General features: G+C 38.5%; 2 protein-coding genes across 3 annotated transcripts; both read right to left on the bottom strand.

Moving 5' to 3' along the window:
- Window positions 1-733: 733 nt before the first annotated feature.
- Window positions 734-7,774, bottom strand: LOC149049304 (adenosine receptor A3-like). The gene is made up of 2 exons (XM_089200691.1): window positions 7,591-7,774; window positions 734-2,686 (listed from the first exon to the last, which is right to left on the bottom strand). Exon 2 carries the CDS (start codon window positions 2,641-2,643, stop codon window positions 1,750-1,752), a length of 894 nt encoding a protein of 297 aa, XP_089056817.1. The 5' UTR covers window positions 2,644-2,686; window positions 7,591-7,774; the 3' UTR covers window positions 734-1,749.
- A 134-nt stretch (window positions 7,775-7,908) lies between these two features.
- On the bottom strand, window positions 7,909-11,178 carry LOC113672260 (beta-4C adrenergic receptor). 2 transcript variants are annotated; one of them, XM_089200689.1, is made up of 2 exons: window positions 10,932-11,178; window positions 7,909-9,351 (listed from the first exon to the last, which is right to left on the bottom strand). In XM_089200689.1, the coding sequence occupies exon 2, from the start codon at window positions 9,349-9,351 to the stop codon at window positions 8,356-8,358; it is 996 nt and encodes a 331-aa protein (XP_089056815.1). In that variant the 5' UTR covers window positions 10,932-11,178; the 3' UTR covers window positions 7,909-8,355. The 2 variants fall into 2 exon arrangements, with proteins under 2 accessions (XP_089056815.1, XP_089056814.1); XM_089200688.1 differs by having other exon boundaries at window positions 7,909-9,356.
- Window positions 11,179-14,846: the final 3,668 nt, after the last annotated feature.

Genomic DNA, 14,846 nt, shown 5'->3' on the forward strand with positions numbered 1-14,846 from the left:
TAGATAATATTATCTCCTTCGCTTCCAGGGTTTAAACATGCATAGATACTATCGAACACTGCGCGGTTAGGAAATCCTGTATAGATAATAAAATCCTTATCATACTCCACAAATTTGTCTAAGGTAATTATGTTTGCCTGCAACATCGTTTTGGGGCGACTCAATTCCGCAACTTCTGATTTCAAGCTCTCCTCTTCGGCAGTGATGTGACGAATTTCTTCCATAAGGCGTTTATTTCCGGCTTTAAGTTCAAAAACCAAATTCTGTAAATCTCCGTCTATATTATCGACAGTGCCTCTTTTAAATTTTAAGTTTGAAAGTGCTTCTATTCCGCTAGGAGAAGAAGAACTAACAAAAGCGTTATGTCAGATCATAAATGAGTCAATAAACAGCTATCCGGAGGTAACTTCGCTGACATCAAATTTAGGAATTCGATAAATATGGTAATCATTCAGATGCATAAATATGAGGTCATTCGTAAAATTGCCTCAAAAAGATCCTTTTCCAAACTAGCATGTATATAAGAGACAGCTATAACAATGCATGATCAGCTTATTTGAACCAAAAATCAATGACACTGTAAACGTTTATTGCGCCATTGTTACGTTCAGGCATCGATATCCACCATCCTCTGAGAATTAATGACCAACCGTCATATTTTACCTAGTATCATAAACATTTTAGACATGGTAGGAAGTTTAAAAGTCATTTTATTCGACCAACATAACGTGACTAAGCTTGTAACACATACACTAAACATGAGCTCATGATATCAGTGATAACATAGATCTAGATCTTCGACGTTTTTGTGGCGTTTCATGCAGTTGTCTCGTTTTCATGCAGAGTTCGCTGGGTAATTTCTAAAGAATCTTCTACAAAGCGTTGGAACAGGTTGCAATAAGAATTTTTCCCGTTATTCAGGGTCCCCTTTCATGAAGAAATACTGAGCACCAAAAATTTGCCCCACTGAGGCCTTCCCCGAAGAACTTGATGGAGGAGTAAACCTATTGTCACGATATAATCTGACCGCCAGAAAAAGACAACAATCCTACAAACTCAACTACTTTATTACACAGCGATTAATGTTCTTAACAAGGAGCGACTCCCAAAAGAAGTACAATACTTATCGTTGCTAAGCTTAATAAGCCCACTAAGACCACCACAGTCTTTATCCCAGCTTGCCACTGACACAATCTCCAAAGTTCCTTGAAATAAGCAATCTTCCGCAGTAACTCTCTCTCGGTATAGCTTTAAAAGACAGTCGTCGCTCCGACAGCAACAACTACTCCTACTACTACGTAAGTGAATCTTAACATATTTTATGGAACCTTCCAGAGGCTTACAAAAGATCTTTTTTAATAGTATTTCCTAATAACTGCGTAACTTGATGAAATGTTTTGGAAAGTTCCATGATATGTAAGTCAGCATGACTAATCAGTCTAGAGATTTCTAGAAGCTTATATTTACAACAATTACTCATAACACTATAATTTTTGCGCGATTGACGAGCTCAAACTAAGACTTTGTAGAAGAATAGAAGCGAAGGGGCAGTTCCTAGACAAGGACTGACGTTTCTCTTTTCAGACACATTTTAAAATTTTAAAGCCCCTGATGAGATGTTAGGCTCTAAGAAAGGAGACTAGGCGCCTCTTCTCAATTTATAACCTATCCCAGCACCACGCCTTACATAAATCCCACCTCCATACTTAAAGCAGATGAGTTTATTTAAAAGTGAAGACAATGACGGATTTACAATGCAATTTCCTGATTAGGGTTCGCTGGTAAAAAATTGGAACTCTTTCGTCTCTTCAGGGACACAACAGACCCTGACCCAGCTGGCGTTAGGGCCGGATCGTCGAACCTTTGACGGCAGCGGAGCATCCGCCAAAGGGTATTCCTAAATCCTGGGACTCTAAACGGATAAATTATCACGTTCACGAGAGAATTGCTAAATTGTAAGACCCTAACGAGTAGGATTGACAATGTCGAGCAGGAAAAATTTGCTGTAACGCCAAATTGTAGCACTATATTAAGAATTTGAAATGGAAGCCAAGTCAAAATCGAAGCTCCCGTTATCAAAAATAAAGTCTTTGCTAACCTTGCCTCCCTTGACTGATTCCGGTTACCCATCGATGATCTCTGTATCTTCCAGATGACATAATATGCAAGACACATAACTATAAGAGGCACGGCAGGACAAAAAATAAGAAGGCCCCTTACACTGTTAAGAGTAAAAAGTAAAACGGTGATTATTGTTGCCATGATCCACGGTGTGGCAATAGCACAGATGTAAGCACGAAGTTTCAAAGTTCTATGACGATGAGGCCAAGCGACGGCAAACATCCTCTCCACGGAAATGACGCTAAGGGTGTAGATGGAAGCTAACGCTGTGAAAACGTCAACACGGAGGAATACCGTGTCTACAGTTATCAAAGATGCTTCATATGCTGCTATAAAGAGAGGGATGGTCAACAATCCCACAAATAAATCAGCAACAGACAAGCTGATTAGAAGAAAAGAAGTTCGTTTGCGTTGTTTCTGCTTCAGGAATATCCAGATGGTTAGAGTATTTCCAAAGACGATCAGTATCGCCAACAATCCAAAACACAGGAGCCAGAACATGTTCCATGAGCTCAAATCCATTTCAGCAAACTGTTTTTTCCTCCCACGATGCAACAAGAATACCCTTTTTGTAGCAAAATAAGAATATACCAAATGATTTAACGATAAATTTTTCTACGAGACAAGTAAAACAGCAATATTTCATTTTCCTGTTGTAATGATATCGTTATAGGTTTCTTAAGATATCAATAAACCATGTTTTGTTCAGTTTTGTTTTAGTGTTTTTTTTTTTTTTTGCTTTTTGTTTGTTTGTTTGTTTTATTGTTCAGCAAAGGAAGGAAAATTGTAGAGTACAAATCATACACTTGGGTTTCAAAAGAGATCGAGTTTGCAAAGCGAGTTTGATTTCAAATCAGAAGAAAAGAGGGTGACCTCTGGGCTGCCTCAATATTTGAATTTTATCCTTTCGCTGTGTCGGACTTACGAAATATGGTCAAATGATAGCAAGAAACTTTTTGCTATGAGTAGTCCCTCCTTTTCTACGAAGCCCGTCGCGCAAGTAAAAAGAGGTCGCACCTAGAGCTCCACGCGGCATGCTGAAATTAATTTTTTTCCACTTTTTTTTTACTCAAGAAGGAGTAACTGCTTCTAGTCTAATAAAATCCAGAAACTTCTTCATCCGTAATCCTTTACCATGAAAGAAAGAAAGAAAGAAAGAAAGAAAATACGCTTAAGATTATATATGCGAAAGTTGAAATCGCGAAATTACTGTGAATTACTTTCATACAAGAGATTATAAACAGTTTATAATCTGTTTCACACATATATATTTGGAAGTCTGTGTATTGATTTTTCCGTTTTATAGTGCTCGATACGTAAAAGCAGAGCGTGTTATTTGTTGCGATAGGGAAAAAAAACAGAGACTATACTTTCATCACTACAAGCCTGTTTTGTGATTGCTCATTTATCAGGGGATTTTATCGTTAAAAATTTTCGTACTACGCAATCGTGATCTGTCTGACGAGTGCGTAAATTGAATCTGACGTAAATTAAATCTGACGAGTGCGTAGGCACGAAACTCAGAGTTACAGGGAATCATTCGTGTCTCATTTTAGTCATTTAGAACTGTATTTCGCTCTACACTCATGTGTACTGAGCACTCTCCAACAGCATTTGCTACAATTTCCCACAATTACATATATATATATATATATATGAAATCTGTCCGATGATCGCGTAATGTATGTCGCGTATGTATATATATATATATATATATATATATACCATATATATATATATATATATATATATATATATAGTTATATAGCTCTTTGGCATACAAAGCTTTGCTTTCATGTCCAAATTGAGCACTCTACTAGGATGAGTCATTGCTGCTAGCATTATGCATGCTCACTAGTTTAACTAGTTTGAGCACTCTGGCATGGCTTAGATGATACCACATGTGTGAGATCACTTGGGGCGGGTATATAGCCTTACCTCCATCCTAGCATCAGCACTGCACTGATGAGGCCCAGAAGGCCGAAACAGTAGTCTGCAGTTAGTTATATATATATATATATATATATATATATATATATATATATATATATATATATATATTGTTTTTTTAGAGGGCACGGTAACGAATCTTGCAATCTGATTGGTTCTTTACCCGGTCAATATTTTCCTATCTCTGCCCACGGGCCACGGTAACGCTTTCTTGAGTCGCCGAGTACATCCCAACTTTCTTTGTCATTTTTTCATAAATATACCTCGTTTTGCCCGCTGGGCAGTATTTTTAAACAAACACGTCGGTCACTTGCTCAAGCCGATAAATAACTTATGAATCCTCTCTTTTCTCTCTATCAAATCACTGTGGTTGACAGAAAAATATTGGTTTCAGAATGAATTTGAATAAACAACAGTGTCATTACGTTGGTTGACAAGCGGCCTAAAAACCGTCTGCAATTAATTTTAATCGTTCACAAAAAGTACCCAGAAAGTTGAAACGTGAAGTATTTGGTTACAGTTAAACTGAACGATGGAACTTTCATTCATTTAATATCTGAATTTTCTCGAGCAATTTGTTCGTAGTGAAAGAGCGAGCGAAGTTTTAATTTAAGTTCTACAACAAATATACGCTCCTGGTGAGTCTTTCCAATTCCGTTCAATTTAGACATTTGTACCGTAAATTGCACAACAGAAATTGAAGGAATTTTTTGAGAAAAGGCCGCATTAAATTCCCTTGTGTCTCGTTGGAGTGTGCCGTTCGAATTTAGTTTTGTGAAGGAAAGACCAGAGTCACACACGCCATTGCAGCAAACAAACGAACAAACTCTCACAACTTCAAAGTAAAAAAATTGAATTTACTCACAATTACTCTCCTCGCCGTTTACTTAATGAACAAAGGTAAATCTTCGTAAATGAATGAATGGTCGATGAGAGTGAATAATACTTTCCGTTAGATCATTGACTGATTTTGAAGAAAACATTGTCGTGACAGTCCTTGCCAAACTAGTTCTGATGTTTTTCAAATGTTCCTACGCTTTTTTTTTTCTTGCGCGCTCTCTAATTGACAGGTGTCAGATTGTGACAGATACTTGTAAAAATAATGTTTCAAAGTTTGTTTGGAAGCCTTTTAATCATCTTTATCGTTACGGAAATGAAAATGTTTCGCTGAGGCACCTCTCTTTAATTTGCATCACCTCTATTTTAACTACCATTTACTCACTCAAAAATTGTTCAGTTTATGGAAGATCTTGCCGTATTTACGGCGATAAGTCATTCGGGTTCTTTCGGAAAGAATTTCGTCAAGTTTAAAAACAATAAATATGTTATTTACCGGCTAAGGGTCGGTCCGTATGGTGAAAAACTGTGACCTCAGTCTTGAAAATGCTGCCCTCGGCCTACGGCCTCGGGCAGTATTTTCAAGACCTCGGTCACAGTTTTTCACCATACGGACCTCCCAGCCGGCAAATAACATAAATATATATACCATATAAACACAAGCACACGAATCAAGAGACATTTATAAGGTAACTTTTAGTTTTCATTACTAAGTGAAGACGCTTTAAATCATTGAAAAGAGCTCAAGGAAACTGTTAGCTAAAGTATCTGATATCAAACTGATCCATTATCCGCTTCTGGCTAGCAATTTACAAAGTTTTCTTGCGTTCTCCCAACATCCCGTGTGGGTTATTACACTGGTAAACCGATAAAAACCGCGGACTATTGCACAGATTAAAGTTTGAAGGTTCATTTTAGCCCGTTAATGTACCTTCCACAACCCGCGAATGTTTGACGATCGATTCAGTTTTTTTGTCAAGCTACTGTTTTTTCGACTTCTTTCGACATTAAAAAAGAGACGTCTCTTCCTTGAAGTTCTTATTGTCGGTTTGGTTTTAGAGGGAATAAAGTAAACCGGCATATCAATACTGGAATAGGAACGACCGATCTAAACAACTTATGTATTTACGTACCCAAAAATCAAACGAACTCTTCCAGTATTTCCCTACATATTGTCAAACCTGAAGATTATGAATATCTACATGTCAAAATCGTAAAACAACTTAGGTCCCGTGCATAAGTTAAAATATTTCGCTAACTTCCGCCTCTCGGCGTGACGGCCGATTGAGCATAAGCAGATAAGTAATTTTCCCTGCTGTTATCTGAAAGGAATTGTATTGCATGTAACTTCCAATCAGTAACAACCTGATAATAGTACCTTTAAATCAGCTCTTCGATGCTGGTCCTACACTGATGGATCAGTGTATGATAATCTTCCCTGAACGCACACAAGTGTGTCGGTTCAGAGCTTCCCTACAGTGTTACTCCACTGACCACGAAAAGTTCTGTCGCGGGCAACCGGAAATCAAGCCATTTACCAGTGGTCGGGAATACGAAATAATATAAAAAGAAAAATTACCATAAACTTTTCCTAAAGGCTATTCAAGTAAATTTTCATTTATAGGAAAAAGCAAAGTAATACGATAAATTATAAAACAGGAAGAAGTTGAAAGACGCTGGAATGTAGAGTAACAGGGAGAGAACTTTTCAAATTTTTCCATGCACTACAAACGGTAACCGCTCGACGGAATTGCATAATTTTGGTTACGATTGTAACTCGTAGTCTCCTGGTGTATCCCTTGATCCCGATAAAAATAATAATAAAAAGAAAATTAAAAAAATACTTTGTACTCTTAACGTGCGCTTTTAACTGGATGTTATTAAAATCAAGAACAGGAAATGGAAGATGAGGAACGAGGAACGGAGAACGGGGAACGGGAGTTCTCGTAAATATCCAATATGACGGATGAATAGGCGGAGAAAATATGCGGTCGAAGGCAAGTTTCACTTCAAGTCGTACTAAATACGATTGAATAGAAAAACCCAAGGTTGCTCTTTGTGGTCTGTTGTATTTTAGATCGCTTTGTTTTCTCTGTTATATAGTATTTAGGCGCTGCTAAAATACAATTTTCGAGTCAAAATTTTTCGAGGGTCTTTACAAGAATTATTTAGATAATTTTTGTGACGCAAATGCAGGCTGTCTACGCATAGTGATTTTGTTGTTCGTAAGATACGTAAGCCTTACCTGCACTTGTTTTTTCAACGCAATTGAAATTTTCTTTGATCCGAAATGCGTGCTTTCAAAGGTATATCAAACAAAAGAGAAACGAGCGAGAGAACAGCATTCGGCTAAGGTGGCGTAAGCTTCAATGAATAACAATGACATAGCAATCGTTTGATTTTGCATATCAGTGTAGACATAGCTTATTTTTAGGAACGTAGCTTTTGTCATTTTTGCACTTTACACGAGACTTGGAATCGATTGCTTCAATCACCATAGTTATTATCCTAACTAAGGACATATACTTTCAAGTTTCCTTTTGCTCATACAAACGCATCGAAAACTAAAATTTTGAATTGGTAGCGTATATTGGCCACCGTAAAAAGTTTCTAAAGCTGATGTTTTTGTTTGTTGTAATACCAACGAAGGAGCTTGGTAAATAAATAATTGTCTCAACGTACCTCACTTTCAAGAACTTTCCTAAATAGATCCTCAGTTTCGCTTAAAAGCTCCGCGATATCGCTCATAGTCTAGCAAGGCGTTTGCATCACGAAGCCAACTATTTATTACCTTTGAACAGCCGGTCAAAAGGAAAATTGTTCTGACTAATTATCAGTTCAAAGTAACTTCTGACAGCGCGTTCTGGAAAGTGACAGATGACGAGGAAAGCTAGTTACAATGAGTCTTTCTAAATTTCAAATTTATTGCCTTGATCGAACATGTCAGCTTTAAGCGTCACATTATCTCGCTATATTTGTATTTTTATTTTACCTCTCAAGGATCGCTGCCATCCCACACATTAGGGCACTATATTGCTTTTTATTTTTTCCTTTATCAGTTAGGCACACACGCGTCGAAAATTAAAGTTTTCCAACGATCAGCGTTAATGTTAAAGAAGTTAGAGGTATTTCGATTATTCCCTGAGCGTCATGATATGTCATCACTTTAAATATGTCCTTCCAACGTGTATCCTTGACATCAATATTTGGATGACAGACAATAGCTCGGTAAAAACAATTTTCATCTCCATTGACCGCGACTTCTCTGCTTTTAATTTGAACGAAAACTTTCACTTCCCCCGAGTCAACATTATCTTAATCAATTTACGATAAAACTATGGCGAAAAGGTGGTTATCCTTAGGAAAAAGGGAAAAAAAATTGAACTCAAACTGAAGCTTATTTACTATACAAATGAAAAATCAATGGTCTTGCCGTCTGTTTAAGTATTACACATTCGCTTCGTCCTCCACCTCTCCGATCGCTTCGTTGACATTAGCCGCGACAACTTCGTTTGATGTGTGACCACAGCACAGAAGTTTGCGAAATTCGGTTTGGAACCCACAATTTGTGAAAGCGTAAATAAAAGGATTTATTGTAGCACTCAGAAAAAGGAAAAACGTGACGAGAATTGCTGCTCTTCTAGGACAGGTTTCTGAAGAGAAACGCTTCCAAAGGATGAATGCCCACATTGGTATCCAGCAACACAAAAATCCAGCGGCCACGTACAACAAGACTCGAGTAGCGTGTATCTCCTTCAATGAACTTCTTCCTCCACAATTAGTCCTGTCACCGAGCGATGGAGCTATGTTCAATTGATGTTGATGGGTAGTGGATAATACCTTGTAGTAGCTGAATATACCACTGCATAGCGGTACTATGAAAAACAATGCGAATGTTATGCAAAAATGAACGACTCGAACCCTCTGATTTGCAAAACCAAGGGCGCACACGTCAAAGCCAGGTACGAATTCAAAACTGAGAAAATTTGTCGTTCGACCAGTCAAAAGGTAAAGCACAAGAAAAGTCCAAACGCAAAACAACCAAATTTTGGATCTGAGGGGCGAAAAATATTTCTTATGTTTCGCCGTCTTCACAATTTTCACATAGCGGTTGACTGCTGTCAAACCAAGGGTTGCTGGGGTCGCGTATGTGGTGAAAACATCAACAAAGCCTTGAATTTCGCATACGACGTCGCCAAAGTCCCATCTACCAATAACAAGCGTTGAAGAAGCTAAAGGCATTTCAATTGTTGCGCACAACAAATCGCTGACTGCTAAAGCAATGATATACAGGTTGGTGGTTGATCGCAGGTTTGGGTTTCTGTATGCTGTTATACAAACCAGACCGTTTCCAATGATGCTTGTGATGTTCAGTGTAAGGCAGATGCCTGCCTCAGTTATAACAGCAGCTAAGCTTCGATTTGGTAGCTTCAGGTCTGACATCTTGTCTAGTAAAATAACGAATAAAAATATTTAATAAAGAACCAGAGAAATAGAGAAGGAAAACCGAATAAATTTCTAAAAAAGTTAACAAAATAGAAAGGGAAAATAGAAAAGTCCGTTACTCGCTCCAAGCGTTTGTGGTATAACAAATTCTTTCTATTCGTTTATCCATTTATTTACTTGTTATATCTTTATTTATATCGTCCAAGAGAATATCAACAGTTGATATTCTCTTGTATCGTCATATATCTTCATTCATTTTTGGCCTTCTATTTTATTTACGCGACCTGACCGACATTGACACGACCCAACGGACTGTAAATTAGGAAAAAGGGTCAGAGTGCCTCTATCGTTGAATCAGAATTGCAATATCATTTTATCCAGTGTATTTCGGCTTCATAAAAAAACGAATTTGGCGCAAAACGGTTATCATAAAAGCAAAAGTCAAAACTTGACATTCTCTACCTGAATATTTTTTTTTTTTTCATCTGTAATTTATTCCTGTCACGGAAGACGTTGATCTGCAAATATTATTTCTTTAAAGCCGGCAAAAGATCAAAGACTTCCTTCTCTTTCTTGTCGCTTAAGTAAGGCTTTAAACCATCCAAACCCTTTTATTTTCCTCAAAGAGTCGGGAATGGAATATAAATATGTGGAAAGATCAATAAACAGTCCATGCATGCTCTCCGGCTAAATCTTGTTACCACTGAATTCTCCTAACACGTCTCTATCGGTGCATGCGGGAGTTTGAAAACATTTATTCGAAAAATATTTTTCGAATAAATGGCAAACTTACATCGAGAGGTAAATGGTACTATCAGCTGAGTTGACAACGTAAATTGGCCACCGTTAGGAGTCTCAAAGTTGACGTTTCGAGCGTTAGCCCTTCGTCAGAGCGAATGGCAAAACTCTTAACGGTGGGTGGCCAATTTACGTTTTCAACTCAGTTGAAAATAAAATTTACCTCGTTATACTCTCCCACCGACGCAGCACCACAGTTTCTTTAGAAACCTACGCCCTTTTTACATCGAAAGGGTTATAAATGAGGGCTTCTGGTCCTAGCATTATAGACGGAATAGCCGCAATATTGAATTTCTTAGCCGAAATTTTAGATCTACCTTGCTGTCAGTCTTCCCTGAATTTAAGGTACATCCATAGAAACAATGAAAAAAGAAGGCGCTCCTTAAATGATCGATGCATAGTTTAGAGCAATTTTTCGCATTAAAAAAATCTTCAAAGCCTACTTTATCTCAATGGACTTCCTCAAACGGGTCCGCGGTGGTCAATTTACGTTTCAACTCAGTTGAAAATAAAATTTACCCTACTATACTCTCCCACCGACGCAGCACCACAGTTTCTTCAGAAACCTACGCCCTTTTTACATCGAAAGGGTTATAAATGAGGGCTTCTGGTCCTAGCATTATAGACGGAATAGCCGCAATACAAAATTTCTTATCCAAAATGTTTTATCTTACATCCATAGAACTAATGGAAAAAGAAGACGCTCCTTATCATTTGTCCTAACTGATCGATGCAAAGTTTAGAGCAATTTTTCACATAAAAAAATCTCCAAAGCCTACCTTATCTCAATGGACTTCCTCAAACGGGTTCCTTGAAGTTTTCCGGTGAGAACACTTAGAATGGAATAAGGCGTTTGCATTGGAAAATGGCATTATGTAAGTTGTGCACAGCTGTTCAACAAGGAGAGGTAGAACGTGAGCTGACTGATAATTTTTCCTTTTCTTTATAGAAATTGAAGCTTTTGTTTATTTTTACCTCTCTGATCTCATGACATGTGACAAGAATGGACGTAATAAGTCTGAATTACGCGACGACCTGCTAAAGGATGACTTTTGCCTGTGGCTAGGGAACATACCTTCCGATCGGTTAGACAATAAAGTCGTTTAACATTTGTTTGACCAATTCAATAAGGTGACAGATAGATTACACTGGGTGATTTCCTGCAGTTTTCCATAGAAAGGAGCAATAAAGAAACTCCCCGTTCCTCTTTCCCCGCTCCCCGTTCTCCGTTCCCCGTTCCCCGTTCTCCGTTCCCCGTTCCCCGTTCCCCGTTCCCCGTTCCCCGTTCCCCATCCTAATTCTCCATTCTACATTACTCATGACTTACGATAATCAAAGAAGTAAACGAACTGGAAAGCAGAACGTGCCAAGCGGCGGAACACAACAACCGCTGGAATGAGGAAAAAAATATTATCTTCTTGCGCTATGTAGACGTGCAGGGTTGCGAAACCCTTCGCTATCTCGTCCATAGTAATGATATTTTAAGAAACTCATTAATCAACCAAACAACTTCGAAGCAAATCAAAATGAGCAAGGCTGGTTGATTTTTTGAAAAAAAAACATCGTTTTTATCAATGATCACATGTTTATTCATTCCTGTACAAGCCTACATGTGTATAACCTCAAACCTTCGTAACACAGCTTTTTCACAAGATACAAGTGGATCACGAGGGTCACGTTTCGCGTGATCTATAAGTTATAAAGTAACAATGTACCAAAACAAGTTCGTGTTCGCGTTCTCTTTCCCTAAGATTAAGGAAAAGAAAGTCAGACAAACAATGGGCAAACTTCGCCCTCTTCTATTGGACGTAGGACTTCATTGCTGAACACTTTTAGTTTTATCAGACTCCCACGCTCGGCATTCGCATCACCAAGCGCGAGAAAATAGAGCTCATTTCATATTCATTCACTGACTTTTATTAATCTTTTAACTTATTCTTTTATTTCCAAAACTCGTCTACCTGTTTGCTTTATTTCATACAAGTATAAGTGATAGTTAACCCCGTTTTAGGTATTTATGTCGTAAGTGTTAGTCTCAATTAAATATTCTGACTAATTTAAATAAGTGAATATTTAAGTGATAATTAGCGGCTAACCGAACCAGCATAGTTGTTCATCCTTGGGTTCCTTAGACACGAGAATGAAGGAAATGATCACCAACTCAACAACCCTCGAATTTAACCAAATTTTTCTTTTCAGTACCATTGGAAATATAACGAAAACAGTAAAGAGAAGATGCATATCGATCTAAAGAGAAAATATAGTAGACAAATGAGGAAATAAAGCAAATGCGAAAGAGAACCAATGTAAGGAACCAAGTAATTTAGTGTTAACAACTGGGTTGAAAACGTAAATTAGCCACCGTAAAGGTTAAAAAAGCTGACGTTTCGAGCGTTAGCCCTTCGTCAGAGCGATCGCTCTGACGAACCATCGCTCTGACGAAGGGCTAACGCTCGAAACGTCAGCTTTTTTACCCTTTACGGTGGCTAATTTACGTTTTCAACCCAGTTGTCAACACTAAATTGCCTGCTATACTCTCCCACCGACGCAGCACCACAGTTTCTTTAGAAACTTACCCCTTTATTCAATGTAAGGAACCGGTCATTAACATTCAAAATTCAATAGCCTCCTCCCCCCTTCGAGCCCTTTTGACTCTCTCGGTGACGACTGATACCCCCTCAGTTCCCCCTGTAAACCATATGATTCCCAAAAAATCTCTCCCCTTCCCCCTCAGGTGACAAATAATAACTGATCATACTCGTGATAAATTCAAGTTTCGCCAATCTTTGTTTTTTGTTGTGTGTGTTTTTTTTTTTTTTTTTAATTTAGAGCAGAGATTGGAGAGTTAAGAGCACACTTCCCGTTGAAACTTACCTTCACAGAACCTGTGCTAATGTTCAGCTCTTCCAAATTCAAATTTGTGGGTTAATCTCATGGAGGAAAAAGATTTGAACTTGTCTTTGCGCTGAAGTCGCTGCCGGCATAACATTATCAAAGCTCGCCTAAAACCTGGCATTCTCAAAATATACAAAACCGGATTAAAAGAGAGTTTGCGTAGAGCAAGAAAATTGTACCATAATGTAAACGGAAGAATGCTGTTTCAGAAAATTAACCTTGAATGTCAGTGGCAAGAGACAAATAATTAGTTATAGCATAAGGCAGCCATAGTAGGAACGAGAAAAAAGTCACAATGAACAATGTCACGGTCAGTTTCTCTTCCCTGTTAGCCGCGCCATGCTGTCGAAGCTAATTTCTACAGCGAATTTTAACACAAATAGAAACGTAAGAAACACAAGGGTATTTCAGGCGATGATTTGATAACAGTTAACTAGCTTATTTTTTTACATTGCGAAGGCGATTATACTGACGTACCCTTCTGTAAAGTTTATTGAGGTAACCCTTGAGGCGACAATGTTCGCTTTTGGTCATACATCCTTTTCTCGTCACGTTTTCGTAAATGTTAGCGACTTGCTTTAAAAAAACCCCTCTCCAACCTGAATCCGACCTCTCTTTCCCTATCAGTCGTGCTCTGCCATAGCTACTTAAGATATCCAGCAAACTCTTTAAGGTTGTTTCAGAGAGATTTCCAACACTCTCCGTTCGCGTAAGTTCATCATTGAAATAGAAAATTAACATTCTGACCACAAAGTTTGCCATTTCTTCACCCAAATTGAACTGATCATTTTTCAGAAGTCGAAAAAAAATGTTAAAACGAATGCGAGATACGGCTGACAGAGTCTTAAAGGGGAACTGGTGACGAATAGCGTGTTATAATCATTGTTGTATTCCGAAAGGCGTCCAGCAGAGTTTTGACTTCTCGAGGATCTCGATTGGCATATTTTGTTTAGATCGTATCGCCCTTCGCACAAAAGAAGGGAGTTTCTGTAACCTTTCAAATACGTTGAGAACTAGGAGTCTTCATGGAAAGGGTGAAAAGATAAACGTCGCCTTAGGTACACAAAGACAAAGCTCGTTCACTATGGGCGGCCGTCACCACCAAAAATACAAGGATGTCAAATAGATCAGCAAATACAAAGCTGGTCTAAAGATCAGCTGCAGCATAGAATAGCTAATAAAGGAATGGCATGGCCAAATTATAGACGGTTTAGTTTTCCTTCGTGAAACAGAACACCCTAAACATGGGTAGTTCGGCCAAATGATAAACGGTCCAGTTGCCTATGTCGAGTTGGAACATGAAACTAGCTCAATTGCGAATAGCTTGGCACTCATTTGCAATACAGTACACAAACAGTGTTGCGTTGCGTCAAATGGCTCAGGGTAACGTTGAGTAGCACAGCATACGCACAAACGGTGTACCGTTGCGTGAAATAGCTCAGCGTAATGTAGAATGGTACAGCGTACACACATATGGTGTAGCGTTGCGTGAAATGGTTCAGCGCAATGTCGAATGGTACAGCGTACATACAAAAAGTGCAGCGTTGCGTGAAATGGCTCCACGTAATGTCGAATGGTACAGCGTACGCACAAATGGTGTAGCGTTGCGTGAAATGGCTCAGCGTTATGTCGAATCGTACACCGTACACACAAATAGTGGAACGTTAGGTCGAATAGCTTTGCAGAACATCAGACGCTCTATCTGAACATTAAATTGCTTAGTATTACTTAAAATATTTCGATGTTGTGGCGAATCATCGAGCTTGCTTGTTGCATGACGTGAAGGCCATGCCATTCCT

The sequence above is a fragment of the Pocillopora damicornis genome, chromosome 3 (genome assembly GCF_964200805.1).
Source record: "Pocillopora damicornis chromosome 3, jaPocDami1.2, whole genome shotgun sequence".
Taxonomy (NCBI): Eukaryota; Metazoa; Cnidaria; class Anthozoa; order Scleractinia; family Pocilloporidae; genus Pocillopora; species Pocillopora damicornis.